At 32.3% G+C, this 25,007-nt stretch overlaps 1 protein-coding gene across 1 annotated transcript in view; it reads right to left on the reverse strand.

Annotated features, from left to right (window-relative positions):
- Positions 1–25,007, reverse strand: part of KCNH5 (potassium voltage-gated channel subfamily H member 5) — a 442,192-nt gene that overhangs the window by 312,471 nt on the left and 104,714 nt on the right. Inside the window, exons 5-6 of the mRNA XM_031952690.1 lie at positions 9,265–9,380; positions 5,907–6,299 (exon numbers count right to left, since the gene is read on the reverse strand). Of these exons, the coding sequence (XP_031808550.1) occupies positions 5,907–6,299; positions 9,265–9,380 (509 nt within the window). The remainder of the gene's footprint in view (positions 1–5,906; positions 6,300–9,264; positions 9,381–25,007) is intronic.

The raw sequence follows: 25,007 nt of genomic DNA on the forward strand, positions 1-25,007 counted from the left end.
AAAAAAAAGTGATTTCCTTGAAAAAAAATTTTTTTTTCAGAGCACTTGAATCTCTCATTAGCCTATTACCATCCACTTTGTATTATACATAAATAAATATTATTGTCTCCTAGTGGAACATAAACTTCTTAAAATCAGGAAATATCATTTTTAAATATTTATAAACCTATAGCATGTGCTAAAATGCAACTAGAATAGTACAGGCTTAATAAAAGTTTATTGAATTAAATTACACACAACAAAATATCTAATATTTAAAATGTCACCACAAAACCTTTCTTGGAGTGCAAAATATGGTCCCACTCTGTTTTTTTTCCTGCAACTCATTTCATCTCCTTGTATATTTTAAGGACAACATCCACAAGAGTGTTTTTTCTTCTTTTCTCACACCTCGTATGTTTCTTACTTATTTTATCATAAATTAATCCATCTGCAATAAAGGCCTATAGTTCTCAGGAACTATTAAGTTTTATAATTTCAAAAAAAAAAAAATCACACTCGTCTAATAATATAATTTTCCTCATCCTCCTGTGTTGTACAACTGGATATATTATCATAAGCTAGCCTATCTTTCTTTAGTGTCAGATGAGCAAAAGTCCAGCTCAACGTTAAACTTGCTATTATGAATATTGATAGCTTCATAATTTATCTTTTATACTCAGTATATTATTGTAGCTACCAAGTCTTCATGGTTCACATAGAATAGATTTATTTAATAAAATTTTGGTCATCCTTCATCATCTCACCCCAAAAGAACTTCATCTTATCCACAGATATTCTTAGTAAATCATGATTTGCAGGAAATATTTGAATCAGGCTTTAAAAAGGGAGGCATCTATGAAATCCTGAGGACATTACAGCTACACAATATATGAACAAAGTAAAATTTTAGACTCAAAGTTTCTCCCTAGCATTCCATACTGTATCTCACTACCTCCTTGTTATACTTTTTGGAGTAGTATATAATTTATATGTACCACATTAATGCTTCACTTTGAATCAGTTAGTATCTACTATCTCTGTCATATATATGAGACAGATATATATAAATATATATTTATGTATGATACAGTCTCTGTCTTCATATTTTTCACACTCTAGTCAGAAAAATAGACATAAATTAATGAAATAGTAGTAATAAAGATGAGAATAAAATTGATAGCTCATATTTGAAGAGCCCAATGTCATGCACATATTAGATACTTAATACATATTGAGGTTATATTTTTCAAAGTGAATGAGTTATCTCTTTTCCCATTTCAGCTTCACTTTGTAAGGTAAAAAGGCAATGTTAAAAACTAATGCCATTTTACAGATGAGAAAACTAAGGTCCAGAAGGATACATTTAATAGTAGAGAGGGGAATAGAAACTGTCTTTACTATTTAGTAGAGTATTCTGAAATATTTAAAAGTCAACCACTTTGTACTATATTAACTTTGAAATATGTGAATGCTAAGAGAAAGTAGTGAAAGAGGGGCTGGGGTTCAGAATACATGAATGTAATAGATTACTATTTCAATGTTAGAAATGAGCCAACACATCAAAAAAAAATAATAAAGTTCTAAAATGAAGCATGACAAACTAATAATCATGTGAAAGAATGCTTCAAATCCTTAATAATATGACAAGTGCAAATTGAAACAACCTTGAGGTTTTACTTTATATCTAACAATAGACAAAAAAGAAAAAAACATAGGAAGAGGAAATGGAAAGATTGTGAGAAAATTGACATACTAGTCGTGGAACTGTGAATCACTACAATCATTTTGGAAAACATTTTAGAATTACACAAATAAAATAATTAAAATACCAATACCTTTTGATGAATGGATTCCAGTTTGAAGGGTATACTCCAAAGAGATCATTGATAACAGAAGAAAGCCCCCACATACATCAAAGTAATTCTACCAGTAGTTTTTACAGTAGTAAAGAACTAGAAACAAAATACATTGACTGAAAGATTACTAAACAAAATGTAGTGCATAAATGTAATTGAATGATACCACACAATATGAAATTACTAATTTGCCAAATACAAAGAAGACTAGGAAGACTTCTACAAGTGAATGCAGCTTGAAGCATGCAAAAGGAGGAAAACAAAACAATACACATAGTTTCTATAACAATGAAAATGAAAAGCCAATCAGAGGGCAGGTAAGTGGTGCTATGGTTAGAGTGTGGGACCTGGAATCAGGAAAAACTGAGTTCGAATCAGACCTCAGACACTTACTAACTGTGATGACCCTAGGCAAGTCACTTAATCCTTTTTGCCTCAATTTCCTCATGAAATGGAAAAAAATGGCAAATCACTCTAGTATCTTTGCCCCCCCCCCGCAAAAAAAATGGGGTTGCAAAGAGTTGGACATAGCTAAAATGCCTGAAAAATAAGGTAAACACAAAATAATTAAAAATGACTTTTGCAGATTATAAAAAGCAAGAAGCCCCAAAGAACAGATATGATAAGACACTATGACCTCATTCAGTTACAGAAGTGAGAGCATTGATTATGGTACATTTAATATATTTTTGCATTTTTTCAATGTATTGATTAGTTATACTGATTGTGCTTCTTCCTCTTTTTCTTTTACCTTTCTCTTAAAATGTTACTTTTTATATTGGATGACTCTCAGGAAGAGTAGAAGATGTGATAATGGGGGAAACTTTGGTTATATAAAATAAAAGAATCAATACAAATGTATGCTTTAAATATTTAATTTAAACAATTTAAGTTAAATCAATAAGTTAAAATGATGTTAAATTTAAGTTATAATTAAGAAAAACAATTTTAAGTTAAATTAACAAAATGCTGAAAAGGAAAAAAGGAAAATAATATCTATGTCCTTTGGTTGTGTGAGGATAAAATGAAATCCTATTTGTAAGGAAGTTAGCATATAATAATAATGGCACATAATAAATTTAAGGCACTTAATAAACAAACACCTGCTCCTGTTCTCTCTTGGTCCAAGGTGTACCTCTAGAAAAATATCTATGGGCCAGTATAATCCTGATCAATTCCAAATGCTTCCTGAACCTTACAAAGTGTAAGTATTTTAATCACATATATGTTTTACACTAAGAAAAGCTTATTCAACCAAAAGTTATAGAATTTCAAGAATAATTAATAAAGAGATTCTGAGTATTTAATGGTACAGATGAGGTGGAGGGCACTTTATGCACAAGTTAATTCATTCTTAAAAATCCACTGGTTCATGTATCATATTATGATCTTATTATACTATAATATTACTATCTCTGGTCAGGGAGGAAAAATAGCTGAAAAGTTTCCCAAAACACTAATAAATATAATTACATTTGCACGGTCTACTGGAATAGAGAAGGTCCTATAGGGAAATTAAGTTAGGAAAAATATCATTATGAACACATTTTAATAATAGGTTTTACCTATACTGAATCATTTATATGTTATTAGCAATGTTTATTGCTTGTTTCTTCTTTGCTAATTCTGGCAAGCTCAAATTTTATGTTATTAAATATAAGGCTAAGATGTACATTTTTAGTGATTTTTTTCTAAAAGATTTACTCTTAAGTATTAGGGGCAACTAGATGCCTCAGTGGATAGAACACTGTGTCTAGAATCAGGAAGACCTGAGTTCAAATTTGGTGTCAGACACTTATTATCTATGTGACTTGGAGCAAGTTACTTAAACTATATTTTTCCTTATCCATGAAGAAGAAAATGACAAACCAGTCAGTACCATCCAAGGAAGCACCAAAAATCAAACACAATTAAACAACAGCTTCAATTTGTAATACACATTATAATCATAGAATGGAAAGAATCTTTGGGGTCATCTACGCCATCTTTTCATTGACAAATGTGCTTAAAAACTTACCACTTTGAAGTAGAATTTAAAATTCTGTTTAAAAAGATAATTAAAGATAGAAACAAAAATGGCCAGCATTCAAATATAACTTCACTCTCCCTAGATGAATCAACAAATCTCTGATTAACTTTTATAAGAATACAGTTTTTGAAGATGGGGTTAGAAGAAAGAAAAGAAAGGAATATTCATAGATGTCTTTTCTCCAGTTTCAACAATCAACTTGAAACTAAATATGTGAGCTAAATTACAATTGTTAAAAGAAAACACTTCTGCATGCTGGTTTAATAATCTACTTTGGGAATTAAAGTGTTGCCATCCTGCTCAAAAAGATCTGAGTTTAAATCTGACCTCTGACTTGTATTATTTGGGTGATTTTAGACAAATCACTTAATAGCCTCAGTTTCCAAATATGAAATGAGAATAACAATAGTACCTGCTTTTTAGGACTGTGAGAAATAAAATGTGATAGAATTTCTAAAGTGCTTCTCAAATGTTAATGAAGCAGTATACATATACTAACTATTATTATTTTATTGCATGTCTTCTAGATATTTCTCTACCTAAGATAATAGGATCTTAGTGTTAGTAGGAAATTTAGAACTCTGGCTAGTCTAGGTTTCCATAATTAGAATAGATATGAGAATTTATTCACTAAAAAAGAAGAAATTAAAGTTAGTCAAATATAATAATTAACTGGTTAACAAAAGATAGGAGAAGAGACTGGTAGAGGAAAATTTAAATTAATAGTAACCAACAATTACATAGTAGCAAAGAACTAGAAACAAAATACATTGACAGAAAGATTACTAAACAAAATGTAGTACATAAATGTAATTGAATAGTACTACACAATATGAAATGACTAATCTATTTAATCTAGCAGATCTATCACAAACCAAGTTTTCAGATAGTGCTGTCACGCTTATAATATGCTTAAGAATAATTATCACAATACATCCAGTCATTCTGGAGAACGATTCGGAACTATGCCCAAAAAGTAATGAAACTATACATACCCTTTGATCCAGCAGTATTACTACTGGGTTTATAGCCCAAAGAGATCTTAAAGAAGGAAAAGGGACCTGTATGTGCAAGAATGTTTGTGGCAGGTCTCTTTGTAGTGACCAGAAACTGGAAACTGGATAGATGCCCATCAACTGGAGAATGGCTAAATAAACTGTGGTATATGAATGTTATGGAATATTACTGTTCCATAAGAAATGAACAGCAGGATGATTTCAGAAAGGCCTGGAGAAACTTAGATGAATTGCTGCTGAGTGAAATGAGCAGGATCAGGAGATCATTATATACTTCAACAACAATACTATATGATGGTCAATTCTGATGGACATGGCCCTCTTCAACAATGAGATGAACCAAATCAGTTCCAATAGAGCAGTAATGAGTTGAACCAGCTACACCCAGCGAAAGAACTCTGGGAAATGAGTATGAACCACTACATAGAATTCCCAATGCCTCTATTTTTGTCCACCTGCATTTTTGATTTCCTTCATAGGTTAATTGTACACCATTTCAAAGTCCGATTCTTTTTGTACAGCAAAATAATTGTATGGACATGTATACATATATTGTATTTAACATATACTTTAACATATATAACATGCATTGGTCAACCTGCCATCTGGGGGAGGGGGCAAGGGGAAGGAGGGGAAAAATTTTAACAAAAGTTTTTGCAATTGTCAGTGCTGAAAAATTACCCATACATATATCTTATAAATGAAAAAGCTGTAATAAAAAAATTACACTGCATTAAAACCTAAAAAAAAAAAAAAGAAGAATTATCACATTTGATCCTGACAGCAATCATCAGAGGTAGGTGCTATTATTATTTTACAGATTTAGAAACTGAGGCAGAAAGAGTTAAATGGTGCAAAGCCATGTAATTGATATGTAGCTAAGGCCAGATTTAAACTCCAGGCCCAATGCTTTACCCATTGTTATATCTAGCTGTGTAAAATGTGTGTTTTAGATAATATCTGAATTCCACTTACTCGAGTTAATTGAAATTTGGGTGACTCCTATGTATGGAGATAGCTTACCTCATCCACATTTTCAAAGGCATTGATGATGTCATAAGGTAAACAAGACAGCAGATCTATCACAAACCAAGTTTTCAGATAGTTCATCCTTATGAGCTTGGGGTCAGAAATGACCTCTCCACCCGGACCAACAAAAGTTGTGTGGAAATTTAAAACAATGTCTACAAGAAAAATAACATCCACCACACTGTCCAGCACCAGCCAGGCTATGTTGTTCTGTTTTGTTTTGAAGGAAACATTATAAGGAACCATAATGGCGGTGTAGAAAGTAAGAATTAAAATCACCCAATCCCAGGTTGTTTTAAAAGCACAATAGTGTAAAATAATGTGTGGTGGAGTCTTTGGAGCCTCTTGTTTATACTGAGGAAGAATGTCTGATCCCAGCTGAAGAACCTAAAAGAGAGAAAATACATTACCTATACAAACATTGAACTGAAGTCTAATGATTCGATACAATGTATCTTCCTAGGAATCCAGAAACTATTGGGCATTAATCAAAATATAATTGATCATTACTACATGAAAGAAAAGCATACATGTTTAATGATCTATTTTTAAGAGGAAAGGCAATTTTCAGAAGAAGCATTGCATTGCTCTTTAAATTTGAGGATGATTCTGGTTATATGTATAACTGCAAACTTTCCTCAGCATGCAAATTTGGCATGCGGTTGTTATGACCATTTTCTTCCCCTTCACCCTCCAAAAAAATCTCTCTCCATGAATAATCATGTATTCTTTGGGTCATGAACACCATAACAAGATTTTGCTTAAATTGACCCACTGTTATTTTGCTTGCTGCACATTTGTCATTTGCTAATCTAATCTGTGTGAAGATTTTGCTTCAGCAAATACTAGAAACATTTCAATTGCAAGTCCTGCCATTGGTTAAGCTACCTCCATTTGACATTCAATAACTACCATCCCTCTCTTATCCATGCCTAGCACTTCAGACAATAGTGCTACAACTTCAGTGGCTCAGACTCTCCAGGATCTCAATGGCAATGACTTTATGTTTTTATTTCTTATTGACTACATCAGAGAGTACTACTAAAATTCCTTTGGAGGTCAAAAATATTATAGGCAGCTTTACTTTTTTCCTCTCCTAAACTAAAGGCCTACATAATCAAGTCTCTTAGCAATCACACTGCTGTTTTACCAATACAATTTGCCCAAAGCAAAATATTAAATCTTCCTACATATCTATGTCTGTTCACCATTTGTTATTTAAACCAATGAATTAGATGGTTATAGGGACAGAAAGAAATCAGAGTTACTAAATGAATGACTATACTAATTTTTCTAGAGGTAGAATCAAATCACTGCCTAGTGCAAAATAAACCTATAATTTCCAAATTAGATACTGTCTTCTAATTTTCTGTATTCTGCTTCCTAATATGTTGCCTCAATCCAATATATGTAAGATCCTTGAGGACAGGAACTGTTTCATATTTCATCTTTGTGTCCTCAGAGCCTAGCATTTTGTGGACATTTAATAAATATTTATTGAATTTAATTAATGAAATGATTGTGGCTAATGATGTTGGTGATTCCATAGATCAGAGGTTCTCAATTATTTTGGTCACAGAACACCTTTTTTAACTCTTAAAAGTTATTGAGTCTAAAAAGTTTTTGTTTTTATGGATTGTTATCTGTCAATATTTTCTATATTAGAAGTTAAAACTGATCATTTAAAATATTTATACATCGATTCACTTTAAAATAAATTAATAAAACCCTAATAGGTTAACAATATTTTTATTTTTGAAAAACTTTATTTTCAAAAACAGTAAGAAGAAATACCATAAATAATAATTAAAATATCATTTTATTTGGTTCTGAAATTTTCTTTATTGTTTGGCTTAACAGACAACTGGATTTTCTGTATTTAGTATGTTGGGATATATTGTTTTAGTTGAAGTGAGTATGTAAAGGAAATCTAGCTTCATACAGATACATGATTAGAAAAAGGAGGGGTATTATTTTGAACTTACAGACCTCCCTGAAAAAGTCTTAGGAATTCCCAGAGATCCATGAACCATACTTTGAGAACCACTGATGAGCTACTATATAGAAGTTACTTGAATTTTTGATTTATCTTACCTAGAGAAGATTGGATGAATTTTAGCTTTATTATTGAAGGCATTAGTTTTTCTCATTCATTATATTTTATTTGTACCGTGAACAAAATAGACCTTATTTTTTAAATTGCCATATGAAGAATTAACTTAAACATTTGTATTCAGAGAGATAATATTCCTATTGTTAGAGGATCTAAAATTTGTGACTATAAAGGAGGCACTGAAGTTTAAAGTGATGTGTCTATGTCAGCCAAGTCATGGCTGAAGGCAGACATAGATTCACATGGAAAACTAGAGACTTGTCAATAAGGAGATTCTAATCCTTAAAATTAACATCTGGCTTGGAAATTTCACACACATGGCTTTAAATACAAATATGCATATTCAACTTTCAGAATGAAGGAACAGACAGCAACTGCACAGTATGTCTAATACCCTAGTTGTCCAAAATATGCCATAGCAACTATTTAGGCACAATTTAAAATACAACTAGCTCATACCAAATGTATAGTATCATCAGAATTGTCCTAATCTAACACAAGTATTATTTCATTACAATAATATAACTATAAAATTGAAGCATTTTTTTACATCATGCTGCATTATAAACTCACATTCTATAACTTTAGATGTTCCCAAAAAAATATTTTCTTATCTAAAATTTTCATTATTCTGTCTTTTCTTATGTTTGGTTGGACATGACAACACATAATTTCCTAACTCCAACAGCTTTAGAAAATTGACGTTTTCCTGGTGTCAACACAAATGAAGGAAAAATGATGACAGATTTAAGGCCATTTTTTAATGTGAAAATGCTGCAAAATGAAACAAATCTCCAAATGCATTAAATGTTGCCATAAGTGTTTAACACTGAACTCTGCACAAAAACTCCCAGGCTTAGATTTGGATTAAGAAAAATCAAATATTTGTTGTGTCTACTATGTGTTTTATATTTCTAGTAGCTAAATTTATAAAATGGAAGACATGTTTATAACAGATGATGTCAAAAGAAATGTGGAATACACGAGTTTTTCTTGGCTCATTTCTCCTTACTCAAAAAATATTTCCCACCTGAGCATGTATAATTCATAGTAGAACTGATTTGCTATTTCAAGAGCAGTAGGGAATAAAAGTAATTTCTTGTCAAGGAAACATTCTTCTATCAGGGGAAAAAATGTTAGCATATTAACCATATTTGGAAAACAGTGCCTTTTGAAGACAGTCTCTCCCCATTCAATGCTCGCTGACTTGAGAGCTCAAAGTTAATATGACACACTTACTTCAGCTAATCTTGAATGTTTGTGGACCACCTCTGTTTTGTTCATTGGAGTAAGTTGCTGCAAAACACTGCGGCTATTTGTCAAAGCCCGGGTCAATCGGGCAAACTTTGTCCAACCTTAAAAAGGGAGGAAATAAAATCTTAGTACCTTACAGCATAATAATTATAAGTTTATCTTTAGCTCTCACTGACCATTAATCATCAAAACTGACTCCAAGGCTATTTCAAAATATAAACATAAGAAAGTTTATTGAAAAATACTTACAGTAAACAAAGGCAGAAAATTGTATGCATTCAGAGAACCTTGATTTGAAATCTGACTCTGTTACTTACCTGTGTGTTTATTGGGAAGTCCCTTCACCCTCTGGGTTTCACTTTCCTCCTCTGCAAAATGGAGGAATTTGACTAAATGGTTTCCAATATCCCTGCCACTTCTAGATTCTTTGAAGAGTTTGTGATGTTTATGAGGGAAGGGAGAATGGGTAAATTTAAGGAGAAAAAAACTTCTGAAACCCTTGTTATACCCTTTAATTTCATTATTATGATTGTCATCTTATCAGATGTGAAAAGATAAAGATGCTACCCTTATTTTTAAAATTTATTATCACTTTTCTCTTCCTTCACCTTAATGAAATGTCAGTAAGTAAACCTATATATATATACATACACTATACATATATATATACACGTATATTGCATCTAAAATGTATTTCAATATATTTAACATGTATTGGACTACCTGCCAGCTAGGGGAGGATGTGGGGGGAAGGAGAGGAAAATTTGGAACACGAGGTTTTGCAACGGTCAATGTTGGAAAAATTATCCATGCATATGCTTTATAAATAAAAAGCTTTAATTTTAAAAAAGTAAACCTAGATCCTTCCTAGTTCTACTCTTCTTTAACAATTCTCTCTAACTCTTCAAAGGAAAGAAAGTTGGTGGTATAAAAAACAAACCCAGTCTTCTTAATTCTTATACAATTTTTTTTTTTTTTTTTTGCCCTTTTGGTTTGGCTAATTCATGATATAATTATCTTGTGCCAAGGTCTATTCCAACATCATATATGATCAGAGAGGGGCAACATGAAATAGTAAATAGTAAGCTAGCTTAAGAGTCAGGAACACCTACTTTAAAATCTTGCCTGTCTGATCATGGGCAAGTCATTTAATCTCTTAGAGACAAGACAACTATTTAAGACTATCATTTACAATTGAGTTTGTTGTTCTATATTCATTAAGGAAATTTCCATACAAGGAGTTTCCTATAACAGTGAAATCAAAGATCTGTGTTCACTAGTTCCATGGAGAAAAAGAAATTGTGAACTAGAGCTAGAATAAATATTTGAATTAAAAGAAAGGAAGGGAAAGGAGGGTGGAAGGGAGAGGAAGGGAAGGAAAGGGAGAAGACTGCAGGGGAAGAAAAGGGAAAAGAGAAAAGGGGGAAGAAGTGAGGGAAGGGAAGGACAGAGAAGGGGGAGGAAGGGAGAGGAGGGAAGGGAAAAATGAGAATGAAAGGGAGGGAAAAGGAAAAGAAAGAGGAGAAGGGAATGCAGTTCATGTGTATACTAAAGTTGCTGCTCCTTTTGTTGATTAATTATTGAGATTGATTTGGATCAAAAATAAATATTTTTATTTTTTAAATTTTTTAATTTATTTTAAGATCTCAGTCTAAAAAAATAAAATCACTTAAATGACTAAGAATAGATTGCATTTTCTCTTTAAATTTAAATTTTCTTTTCTCTAGTAGGAAATTAATTCCTATATAGAAAAGGATTGAAGAACATACCCTCCCCCCCAATACTCCACTGGGCAAGAGTACTTATACTCTGAGCAAAATCTCCCCTTTAATTTCATTATCATGATTTCTTATCCTCCCAACAATGCCACACAGGTACAAGAGATAGAGACCTTGAATACAAGAATAACCATTACACTCCTATCAGGCAAAATACTTTTTAGCTAGAGTTTACTTTTTATACCAGGAAACTTCCTGATTCCTTAAGAAAAATCTAAGTCAAAAGTGCAAACATTATTTTGGTTATATTCTTTATTCTATGGTATGATACAATTTTGGGGAAAAAATTGATTATTGTTCAGTATTTGCTTATTTCAAAAAAAAATCATGATTTACATCCCTCCCCTCCCCAAAGAAAAATAATTTGTGGTCACTCATAACAGTGCCTGGCACAGAGTAGGCTCTTGATTCATCATTTTTGATTAATAAAAATAAAATCTTATCCTGAAAATAGTTCAAGTGAAATATTATTTATAATTATTATTTGGGTAATCTAGTCTCTTAATATGCAAACACATGGTTTCTATTCATGTCAGTAGGAGTGCCACAAACATAAAACAAACTGACAGTTGAATTAAGTGTATTTGACACTTGTGAATGAGAGGTAGATTAATAATAATTTAAGCTATTATGTTGCTGAGCAAAAAAATGATTAACTATTTGATCACTGGCGATTTAAAGTTTTATTCTAAAGTACTAGGCCAAATAATATATTTTATTATATTGATTTAGAGAAAAAACATGTTGTGTTAAGATTAGTCTTACCTTTATTCAATTTACCCTGTACACAACTAGATGATCCTCTAAAAATGTAGATCTAATCTTGTCACTCCTCTTTATGGAAATCTTTAGTGCCTTCCTGTCACTTCTAAGATGAAATACAAAATCATCAAATTCTGAAAGCTATCATGCTACCTTTCTGATATTATTTCATATCATTTTCCTTCATATGTTCTCTCTTACAGCCAGCAAGGTACCATGGAAAACACAAGATTTAAAATCAAAAGACCTAAAGTCTAATCCTATGCCTTCTACTTACTTAACTGACCTTAGAAAAATCAATCTCTCCAAGTCCTGGTTACAATAAGTGGATTTAGAGACAACTTCTGGATCCCTTCCCATCCTAAAACCATGAACCCAAAAACTAGACTGACCTTCTATCTTTTTTCCTATACATGAAGCGAAATTTCCCATATCTGTGGTTTTGTATGTTTTCTTCTTCCTGTGCATCTTCTCACTTCTACCTTTCAAAATCCCTATCGTCCTTAAAAGGGAGCTTATGCAAAAGAGAGAGCACTAGATTGAAATCAGGAAGTGCAAATTAGGTCTTAGGTCTTTATTAGATGTGTGATCCTAGGCAAGTTACTTAACTCTATTTGCCTCTATTCCTCATCTATAAAATGAACTAGAGAAGAAAATGGCAATCATTACAGTATCTTCCCAAATAAAATTCTAAATGGACTCACAAAGAGTTGAACATCACTAAAAAAAAGCTAAATAATATCTTTCTTAAAAGTACAGCTCAAGTGCATTCTCCAACCAAAAGCTTTCTCTTAGTCAACATAATTGTTAGCCTTTTTTCATTTTGAAATTATTTTAAATAACTTTGTACCTATCTGGCATTTATTTTTCTGGTTATACCATGCATATTTCCAGATATTCCCCTTTCTCTAGAATGCAAACCTTGCAAGGTAAGAATATATATATACATATATATATATAAAAATATATATAGTATACATATATAAATATATTTATGTATATGTGTTTGCACATATGTGTATATGTATTTTATGTAGAAATATCTAAATATGTAGACATGTGTATATATATATTCATATATGTATATGTGTGAATGTATGTGCATTATTGTGTGGAGATGTGTATATACATGAAGCTATTATGAAATATATATATACATATATATGAGCATATGTACACACATTTGTGTATATGTGTGTGTACATATTAAAATTTGGGATTCCAAAAGTTCCCAAGACTTAAAACAATATCTGGTTCTCTAAAAGCATTCTTTCAGGCAACATGGCAGTTACAGTGAACTTCTAGATGCAACTCATTAATCTCTCTCTTTAATAATCCAAATCAAATGCCACCTCCTTTAAAAAGCCTCTCCTGATTCTCTTCTGATTCCTCAGGTCAGGAATTACTTCCACTCCTACTTATCCATCCACTTACACACACACACACACACACACACACCCCTTGGGTTTCATTTATAACTTTGTTTTACAACCATCTAATGCACTTATCACATAATGCAATATGTTAGAGTTTTCTGTGTTTTAGTCATCTCTTTCTTATCAAAATATAAACTCTATGAGCCTGGTATTATACTTTACCTAAATGTTGGATCTCCCATAGTACCTGGCATAGTGTTCAGCACATATTAGACCTTAATAAGTGCTTTGTTTTAATGAAGAAAGAAGCACTTGCCACATTTGAAAATGACAAAAGCCTGGGCAGTATAACTAATACAATAGATGACAGAATCGGAATCCCAAAAGATCTTGACAAACTGGAAATAAGAGCTGAATATGTCCTACAGCCCTAGAGGGAAGAAAAATGTCACAATTTTCCAAAAAGAAGAAATAATGGGGCTTTTTCAGAATATAATCCAGTTAACTAGATTTTGAGGCTTGATGAAATTCTAGAATATATTATTAAAAGGAAAATGTATAAACACTTAGAAAGACCATTAAGAACCAGTCTTGTTTCATAAAAATCAGAGTCTGTCATGTCTTTTCCTTGCTTGACAAGATGATTAGAATGATAGATTAGGTGAATACCATAGAATTAAGCATATCCAGAGCTAGAAAAATTCTAGTTCATATCTCTCCATGAATGATAGATGATAACAAATGTAGGCATATTCAGGATTGGATAAATGATCAGACCCAAAGAGATATGCATGCTAAAATACCACATAAATCTATCCTTGACTCTCTCCTGTCCAACATTCTTATCAGTCATTTAGAGTAAGATAGAGATGGGATGCTCATAAATTAACAAGTAACACAACACTGAGTGGGATAGATATATTAGATAACAAAGTCAGTATCCAAAAATTTCTTAAAAGGCTAAAACAGTAGGCTGAATCTAATATTTAAATTTAAAATGAATAGTGGCAAATTCCAACACTTGAGTTCAAAAATAAAATAACTGCACATATTCAGGAGACCCAAGTTTTTTTTTTCTTTTTTTAATGGAAGCCCACAGGTTCAATATAATTCAACAGTGTCACAGAGCAGTCACAAAAGATAATCAAAAAAGCTCATGTAACAAGTCTGCATAAATGGAAACACAGTATGTAGAAATAAGGAAGTAGTCCTACCATGCTCTGTATTGATCACACAAGTTTCAAGTTTTGGATGCTATATCTAAGAAAGAGTGAATACAATGGTATATGACCAAGATAGTGAATGTACTGGAAATCATTCAGCAGGAGCATCAATTGAAGACTTTTAGGCTATATAAACTAGATGATAAAAGATTTAGGAAACAGATGAGAGTCATTTTTAAGTTTATGAAGGACTATCATCTTGAAAAGGGATTAGATTTGAGTCCAGAGTACAGGATATAGATCAAAGGATAAAAGGCCCAACAAGGCAGATTTACATTTGGTAGGAAGCAAAGCTTCTTAACTATAAAAGCTGTTCAAGAGTGGAAAGAGCTGTCTTGGGAGGTAATGAGATCCTCATCACTAGAGGTCTTCAAGCAAAGGATCGATAACCACCTATAGAGTATGCCATAGAGGGGATTTATAGTTGTGATATAGCTTACCCTATACAAGTTTCAATTATATAGTCCTATGTTCTATGAATTCATAAGGTGGGGAAAATCAAGTTACATTAAAAATAAATACATTTTAAAAATAAGACATAGGATTCAACTAAGAAAGAACATTATAATAATTAGAGCTTTCCAGCAGTGAAATAAGGTGCTTTCTGAAGTAATGTGAGTTCTTCTCAACAAATTATTCAAAGTGATGGTGATTGTCAAGGATAATGATGACAAAGTATCACACTAATGCCAGTTATTAATATCCACTAAGTAGCATAATGCTCTGCACTTACTAAGATTATAATTTGCCCAGGAGTGATTGACCTGCATTGGTAGAAAAAGTTCCCCAAACAAATGAAATCGTTGTTCAGTCATTTCAGTCATGTCTAATTCTCTGTGACTCCATTTTGGGGTTTTCCTGGCAAAGAAATTGGAGTGCTTTGTCATTTCATTCTTCAGATCATTTTACAGATGAGGAACTGAGCCTAACAGGGGTAAGTGACTTTTCCAGAGTTTAAAGCTAGTAATTTGCCTGAGGCCAGATTTGAACTGGAAGAGATCTGATTACAAGCCCAATCCTCTATCTACTGTATCACCTAGCTGCTCAATGAAACCATATGTCAGATAAAAAAAAATCACTTTATCATTTTTTGGTAGCAAAGAAAATCGAAATAAAATGGATAATCATTGATTGAGAGAGGACTAAACAAATTATGAATGTAATATAAGATTATTATGTAAAAAATGACGTATAAAGGATTCAGAGAAGTGTTAGAAAATAAGAACTGACATAGAGAGAAGGAAATTAGAAAAATAATATACAAAATACTTCCAATAGAACAAGTGTAAAGAACAAATAATAAAATTAAACTGAATGCCATGTATTTATAATGCCCAAGCTTAGCCCTATAAAGGAGCTTTAAGAACTCACCTCCTTTCCTTCACTGGAAAAGTTGGGAATTATACTCAAATGAACAAATAGCTCGGTGAGCTCTTCTATTTAAGACTTATAGTCAAAGATATAGTGGTGGTGATGGTTTTGTTGGGGGATTTTTTTGCTCCCCCTTTTTTTTACTTTTTGTTACGAAGGATGACTTACTGGGCATTAGAGGGGGGAAGAATATATCCAAAACCAAAGGTAATATTTTAAAAGATTAATAAAAATAAGATTTTTTTTCAGAATAGGGAGTCTTAATAAATCAAAAATTTATTAAGCATCTACTATGTGCCAGGCACAAGTGATACAAAAATAAAAATGGAATGTCTTTTACCAGAAAGAAGTTTACATTGTTCTAGGGGATGACATCAAGTAGATACAAACAAACAAAATATCACATGCCATCTAATAGCTAATACAATTCTTAGGAAAGGAACAATTTGATGTCCTTTAGTACTTATTTATGGGTTTTAGTCTAATAAATGAAAACTGTTTACTGAGCAGAGAACTTGGGTTTGGAAGAATTGGGTTGAATTATCTCACATCAGCTAAACTAATTTCTTCATTTGCAAAATAAGGGGAATTTAGCTAAATAATTTCTGAAAGCTCCTTCCAAGTTCTAAATCTGTGATCCTTAAGGATCACATTTTACTTGATGATGATTGCTCTTGAGGTTGATTGCATATGAGTTAGGATTTCATTAGCTTGAAAATTTAAGTTCTCAATACATAGAACTGGTAGTAATTCATAGTATGAAAAATGGATATCTGGCATACCATATTGTTAGAAGGGCAAAGTGTCATAAAATCAAATGTAAGTATACAGGTTCTCAGTACTCCCTAAACCATTTCCATTATTAAGTAGCTGCACAGAAAAGGAAAATTAATATCACCAGGGATGCCAAAATTATTAACATAACTACAGTCAAGAATTAGAGTTCTTGGGAACAGAGCCAAAATGTGGAGATAATGTAGCAACTCACCTGAACACTCTTCCAAATTCCTCTGAAGACCTTTAAGTAATGCTATAAAAAAATTTCCACAAAAAGAAGAGTGAAATAATTTTCCAGTCAAAGATAACTTATAAGGTCAACCGGAAAAGTTTATCATGCCTGGGTCAGAGTGGATCATAGTCCAGTGCAGACCATGCCAGAAGAGCCCTGGCACTATCAAACTAGAAGTAAGCCTTGAGTACCACTGAATCAGCTGTGCCATCAATTTCTTCCAGAGCTCTCGTTAAACAAATGGTAAGGGGGTTAAACAACTGGTCAAAAAGAGATTACAGGATTCTCTTGCTTTGCCCATGCTTGGATGTGGGTCACAGTGTCCTGGGTAGCAATCCCAGCATAAGGAGGAGCACTAGCATAATAGAGATTGCAACTGCAACTAAGTGGGGTTCTTCTTAGAGTTCCAGGACAGAAGACCAGAGTTCACAGACCCAGAGCATAGGCCAGAAAAGTAGGAAACACATTTCTCACTAGATCATACCTCCTTAGAAGAACTAAAAACTTATATCTGATAAAAGCTGTACAAAAACTACTTCAAAGTCCGACTCTTTTTATACAGCAAAATAACCGTTTGGACCTATATACATATATTGTATTTAACTTATACTTTAATATATTTAACATATATTGGTCAACCTGCATCTGGGGGAAGGGGTGGGGGGAAGAAGGGAAAAAGTTGGAACAAAAGGATTTGCAGCTGTCAATGCTGAAACATTACCTATGCATATATTTGTAAATAAAAAGCTATTTTAAAAAATCAAAATAAAAAAAAATGCTGTACAAAACCCCAAATCTTGTGACAATGTGCTCTCTACCCTGGAAACATAAGCCTACTTTAATAAAGAGTTAAAAATCAATAAATAGGCTGGAAAATAAACAAAACACAGAAGAAACTCTGACCGAAGAAAGATACTTTGATGAAAAAGAAGACAAAACACACACTCAAAAAAATAAATAAATAAAGACAAAACTCCTACATCCAAAGCCTCCAAGAAATATATGAATTGGTCTCAGATTATGAAATGCTCAATTTTTTTTGAAAATGAAGAGAGATGGGGGAGGGATTAGGAAGAAAAATCAAAGTGATGCAAGTAAATCATGAAAAATGAGTCAACAATGTGGTAAAAGAGATACCAAAAATCGTGAAGAAAATAACAACTAAAAAAACAGATTAGGCCAAATGGTAAAAGAAATAAAATAAAATAAAAGGTACTAAAAATGAGTAGAAGAAGGCCTTAAAAAGCAAAATTGGCCAAATGAAAAACGAAACACAAAAATACACTCAAGAGTGTTTCTTCTTTTTTGAAGAAAAAATTCCTTACAAAGTAGAAATGGCAAAATAAATAAGGAGATACAAAAGCTCACTGATGAAATTATTTCTTAAATATTAGCATTGAGCAAAGAATCCACCAATCATGTTCTGAAAAAGATCCCAAAATGAAAACTCCCATGAAAATTATAACCAAATTCCCAGAGGTCACAGGTGAAGGAGATAATATTAAAAGCAACCAGAAATAAGCAATTCAATTATCATGGCGCCACAGTCAGGATAACATAAGTTTTAATTGCTTCTACATCATAATTATTAGAATATGATATTTTGAAGGGCAAAAGAGATAGGATTACAAGACTCACTTACCCAGAAAAACTGAATTTTCAGGGGAAAATGGACATTCAGTGAAATAGAGGTCCAAACATCTTAATGAAAAAGTCAGAGTTAAACAGAGAATTTGACTTTTAAAAATAAGATGCAAGGGAAGTATAATTATTTCAAGAAGAAACAAGTTGTTTCCTGTGAGTATTGTTTTGTTTTGTAGATAGTAGAATTCTTTGGTCTTGTAGACACTCTGAGATGTATTCTGATGATCATTTCACTATACTATTACATCACATACTTTTTAAAAATTTCAATCAGTTTATAATTCAAGTTCTGATGTAATAATAGAAATCATATCTCCCCAAAATAAATGTATGGAATGAAAAAAAATTGTGTCCTGCTAGTGTTTAGATTAAAAAATAATAATAATAAACCTTAGAGGCTATGTAGGTTTAACCTATATCTGAATAAGATTCTTTTCTACATCATATTTTTACATCACCTAGCCTTTATTTAAAGATCACTAAGAAGAAAGAACCTATTTTCTTCTCCAGTAGCCCATTTGACTTTTGGATGGCTATACCTGTTAATATTTTTTCCTTGTGTCAAATTTAAATTTATATCATTCCAATCTTAACTAACTCTTTGTAGTTCGCTATTCAGGGGAAGACCATCCTCCAAATATTTAAAAACATCTGCCCTCCCTAAGTTTTCTATTCTTTCTTAGGCATCATTAATTCCTAAAAACAATCCTTAAGTAGCATTTACTCAAGATTTTTTATCATATCAAGTGAGAGGGAAGATACTAAGATTGAAAAGAACTGAGGAAGGATTCTTGTAAAAGATGAGACTTCAGATGAGACTTTAAAGAAACCTTAGAAGATAGGAACAAGAAATAAGGAAGGAAAATTTTCCAGACAGTGAAAATGCATCCATGCCATCATCTAATTCTTTGGCAAAAACAATTGCACAGGACCAATAATAGATTCCTGGGTTATTTTAAGGCTCATAGAAATCAATAAATGATTACTCAGCACTAGTCATTCAACTTGAGACTATCTAACATGTTATTATATAAATCATATTTCTATCATGTTTTCCACAAGCGTATCAGGAAAGATATCAGATGGTCTGTTAAAATAAAGCAACATCATAATATTCCAACATACTCTTGATATATTAGTCTGGTAACTGCAAAAAAAAAAATAGATGAATGGATGAAGTTTATTTGGCATAGGCTGTTCTTGATGAGCAATTCTGGCTCCTTTTGAGTTGTTTTCTTATTTTTATAACTGTCCATTTAATGATACAACTTAGAATTTTGCCAAGAATTTGCCAATTTTGCCAAGTTTTGTCAAACTCACCAGCCTATAACTTTGAGTATTTTGTGAGGAAGTATGGGAATTGAAACAAGATTTATCTTTCTCCTTTCCTCACTTATTCTCCACGATTTTTCTTCATTAGAATAATTTTTCTTTATGTCTTAATAATTTCATTCCTGATACTTCTTTGTCCATCCAAGGTGGACTTTCTCTTTATAGAATTTTGATCTGTGAGATTCAACTTATCCTTTCTCTGAAGCCAAAGAAATCTGTTTTCTTAAAATTTAGAGTTCTTGTCAGGTTGTTCTCTTTTACCACAAATTCCAACAAGAAAGAAGAGAATGGAAACAAGGATTGATTAAGCATCACTATGTATTAGGCACTATGACAAAATAAAGCATTTGAATTCCCTTTCAAATTTCCCATCATTTGCTGTTTTAAGAATCAACTCTACTTTATGATTCAAAATAGATCCAATTCCTCTTTTGGTTCATACATATCTTATAGGGATGAAACTATTATTAGATAATGCATTTCCCTCCCCCAAACTACTTTGATAGTACTGCCATCTTTCTGGTCACTCAGATTCAAAACTCATTGTCATGCTTATCTTTCCTTTGTCAGTTATGGAGGCTTATTGATTCTACATCATTAGGGAAATGTAAAAATAAACTATTAGCTCTTCTGCTTTGGGCAAAGAAAAAGAATTTCAGCAAATAACATGCTAATTTGTCTCCTATCACCATATCATTATTAATACAAATATTAATGTTATGCCTCAATGCCAGGCTTTTGATCCATTTCCCAAGTACCTCATCTATTTAGTCTTTATTCTGTTCACGTGGTTTTTTATATTTGACCTTTGCCCAAATGTTTTTTCCCATGCATCTGATACTGTGGGTCATGGATTTCCTTCTAATCACAGAATTTTGAGAGTTTGAGAGAGCTCAGAGACAGAAAAGAGAAGTGGGATTGGGAAAGTGGGATAGGTATTTGGGGAAGGAAAAAGGGAAGAATGTAGTCAAGGAGAGGGAGGAGGAAAGTGAAAAGAGAAAAGGAGAGAGAAAAACCTAATTTACTCTACTAAGAGGAAGCTGATAGAGCAAGAAAGCCAATAGTAAATAATGATGTCATATAAACACTGTCATGGGGAAGAGACATAAATGGAAGCAATAATTTAAACAAACAAACAAAAAACACCTTTGTTAAAGAATGCATCAACTAGATGATACGATGGATAGAGCATTGACTCAGAGTCAGAAGGACTTGAGTTCAAATCAAGCTTCAGACACTTAACGCATTCTAGCTGTGTGACCTTGGGCAAGTCACTTAATCTCAATTGCTTTACCAGAAAAAAAAAAAAAAAGGCAAAAAATCTTAAACAGCTGAAAGAAGCAAGTGTAGTAACAACAACAACAACAACAACAACAACAAAAAAAAAAAAAAAAACTTGCCTAAAGTCTCAAGAATTAGTACAAGTTCAAGTAGGTTTTGATTAGGAAAATTACAGGTGAATGAAAGGAACCAAGGCAGTTATCTTCATCTGCATTTTATCACTGTCCCTCTCCCTCCTTTTCCCTCTCTTTCTCCTTCTCCCTCTCTCTCTCTCCTTCTTCCTCTCTCTCCTTCTCCCTCTTTCTCTCTTTCCCTCTCTTTCTCTCTCTTTCCATCTACCTCTCCTTCTCTCATGAAAGAAAGAATTAGGGATAATAAAACTTAACATTTAGTGAAGAAAGAAAATTATGTCTCAGAGTTGTTTATATTTCTTCTTCAAAATTTTTAGGCGTCTCTGAAAAGTACTAACTGCTTTGATGTTTAAATTTAGTTGTTTTATTTTAATTAAAAGACTGATATTTAACATAAAAATCAAGAAAATTTGCAGTTCTGAACCTGGTGAACTTGAATAGGCAACCATCATCTAAATCTCCAAGAAGCAAAAAGTCCTTTCTCTTGCTACAAGGTAGCATTATGCCACAATTGCAGGAATACATTTTTTGTTGTTGTTGTTTGAGAATGTTTTAGTAGGTGAATAAAAGTTCTTGAGCACTGAACTTATGGATCTGTAATATTTGGTAAACATTATAGTTCTGAGGTAACAGTTTTGTCATACCTTCCCTGGCACTATCATCTGCTTCTACTTGATATGAAGTAATTATAATTCAAAGCCAGGGCAAGGATGGGGTCAGATAACAAAAATAGGGCTCTTGTCTCTTGGAAAACTTCTAACTTTAGCCCATTAGTACAGATAAAGTAATCACAATTAACTATTATTATCTTGAAAGGTACAAACAATTCACTCAGTGGCAGAGCTGATTAGAACTGGTCTCCCACTATAACATAATTATAAAAATTATTTCTATGTAGAACTCTTGGATTCTCATATATAAAATCCCTACTATCTCCCACTTCTTCCATCTAACCTATTGCTTATTTGCAAATGTATTTCTTATAGGTATCTCAAATTCAGCATATCTAAAAGAGAATGTATTAATCTCCCCCAAACTACTTTTTCCAATTTCTTTTGCTCACTCAGATTCAAAATCTCATTGTCAAGCTTGTCTCTTTTTTGTCCCTCTTACCCTATATCCAATCAATTACTGAATCATACTGATTCTACCAAAATGACATTAATCAGATTCATTCCCATCCTCTTTATACTCACAACTCCTTTCCTAGGTCTTATCATCCTTTACTTGTACAACTCCAATGGCTTCCTAATTGGAATCATTTTCTTGTCTGATTTGTTCACCATAAAACTAAAAGTTATGTTCCTGAAGCACAAGTCTGACCATGTTACTTTCATGTTCAGAATAGGGATAAAACATGAATTCCTCAACCAGGAGTTTAAAGCCTTCCACAATAGGACTTTGATCTAACTTTCTAGATTTATTTTACATTATTGCCCTTCATATACATCATGCTCAATCCAAAGTAAACCTTTGGTGTAGCATCATGTACTTATTTCCATACATTTGAATCCCATGCCAAGAATTTATTTCCTTTTCAATCCCTACATTATCAAATCTTCAGAATCTTTCATGCTTCAGGTCAGTTACCATCAGTCCTATGCAAAGCTTTTATGGTCACATAGTTATTCATAGTCTTTTTCTATGTGGATAACTGTATTTGCTTATTTGTGTATATGTCCTGTCTCCCCAATTGAATGTAAACTTGCTGGGAATATTTTCTTTTTATCTTTGTATCACCAACATCTACCACAGGGTCATATATCACAGATATTTAATAAGTGTGAGTTGGATTGAATTCAGTTGAATTGAACTAAGCTTAGATAAGCTGAACTGAGTTGAATGAAGAAAATGAGTGTAATGGTAATAAACCCTGAGTGTCAGAAACAAAAAGTGGTTCTAAGAAAGGGTAGGTTCAGGTAAGGATACAACAGGGAAGAGCCATATAAAAAAGGATACATAAGGGCAGTGGGTCCAAAAAGCCACTTTATGAGGTACATAGAAGCATTTAAAGGATATATCTGAAGTAAGATCAGAAAATAGAAAAAAAAAAAAAAAGAAAAAAAAAAGAAAATACTCTGAAAAATAATATGGTATCAAAGATATATATGTATAGTCATTTGACTAATAAATTTATAAAAACAAAGAAAATGATTTAATAAAAGAATTAATTGTTCTCTGTATAAAGAATAAAGAGATGCATGGTCTGGCTCCTAGGGACAAGATAATAAAAACCAAAACTAACTGCATTCCTTTTGCCATTTTGATGGTATTATTAGGCAATATCAGATTCATAATATACTTCAATTTTAACAAAGCATTTGACAAAATGTCCTATTGTATTTTTGTGGATAAGAGAGTGAAATTATAGTATTATTGTTCATTTGCAATTGAGTGAAATGAAAAATCATACCCAAGGGGTGAAGATTAATTCTGTGTCAAACTCACATATTTCTTATGTAAACCACAGGGCTCTTACCATGGCCTATTCTTGTTTGACATTTTTATCAGTGACCTGAATATAATATAGAAGCCATTTCTATATTTTCATTTTGACACAGATCTAGGAAAGATGGCTAATGTGATAAATGAAGGAATCAGAATCCAAAATTATCTTAATAACCTTGTCCAGTATTACTAAAATAACCCCCCCCCCAAAGTGAAATATTATATTGGGATTAAAAAAAAACAGCAATTGCATGAATAGGAAAAAAACAAATTTAGAAGGAGTTTGGAAAGAATTAATTAACTACCTTAATGGATTCTAATAATAAAATGCAACATATAGGAAAATAATAAAAACAAGAGGCAGAGTAGGTCTGAGAAGCAATGGATTACATGAAGTATTAAGCCATTTTACTCTGAATAAATTTAAAGATTAAAACAAAATTATTTATTCCAACTTTTTCATACTTAAGAGATAAAGACAGAAAAATGAAAGCAGGACAAGTAAAAGATAGGCAAAAGTGAGACAGACTAAAGATAAACATTCATCATTTTTCCAGTTATATGCCAGGAGACTTAAGATAATTTCCATCATTTCCCCAGCATAAAGACAAGTTTGAATACTGAATTATATTAAACAGCTCTGAAAGCCACAAATCACTGCAGCTTTTTCCAGGCAAATCTCTACACTGTCTTCAAAAAATATCACTAAATTTCCAGATCCATTATGACAAAATTAAAAAATAATTGCTACTATTTGTACAGCACTTTAAAGTTTACAAAGCATTTTATAAATATAATAATAACTAGGAGTTATAAAGGCACCTACTCTATTCCAAGCATTGTGCTAAGTGCTTTACTATATTGCCTTGATCCTTATAACAGCCTTAGAGATAAGTGCTACTATTATTATGTGTTTATTTGCTGTTGTTGTTGTTGTTGTCGTTGTTTTAGGAGGTTATGACTTAGGAAACTGAGCTAAACAGAAGTTAAATGACTTGTTCAAAGACACATGACTAGTAAATGATTGAGGCTAAATTTGAATTCATGCCTTACTGGCTCCATAGTTCTATCTACTGTACACTACCAAGATCTTGACATTCTTTTAAGAGTCTTTGAAAGTCAACACTCCTCTACTGTATTCCCTCAATGTCTCATCATAATACGGAAGTATTGTTGGGGTTGGCACAGTTTGTATATATCATTATGAAAAGACTTGGAGTCATCCAATGACCTACTAATTTTGCTCACTGAGGTTCATTATCTAGAGGCTGACAATGAGACAATGAATTTGGGAGCCATAGAGAAATGTAAAATTTTGTAGAGATGTTGCAATCTTAGTGGAAGGAATGCCCACTGAAATCATTTGCAGTCTG

The sequence above is a fragment of the Sarcophilus harrisii genome, chromosome 2, assembly GCF_902635505.1.
Source record: "Sarcophilus harrisii chromosome 2, mSarHar1.11, whole genome shotgun sequence".
NCBI lineage: Eukaryota > Metazoa > Chordata > Mammalia > Dasyuromorphia > Dasyuridae > Sarcophilus > Sarcophilus harrisii.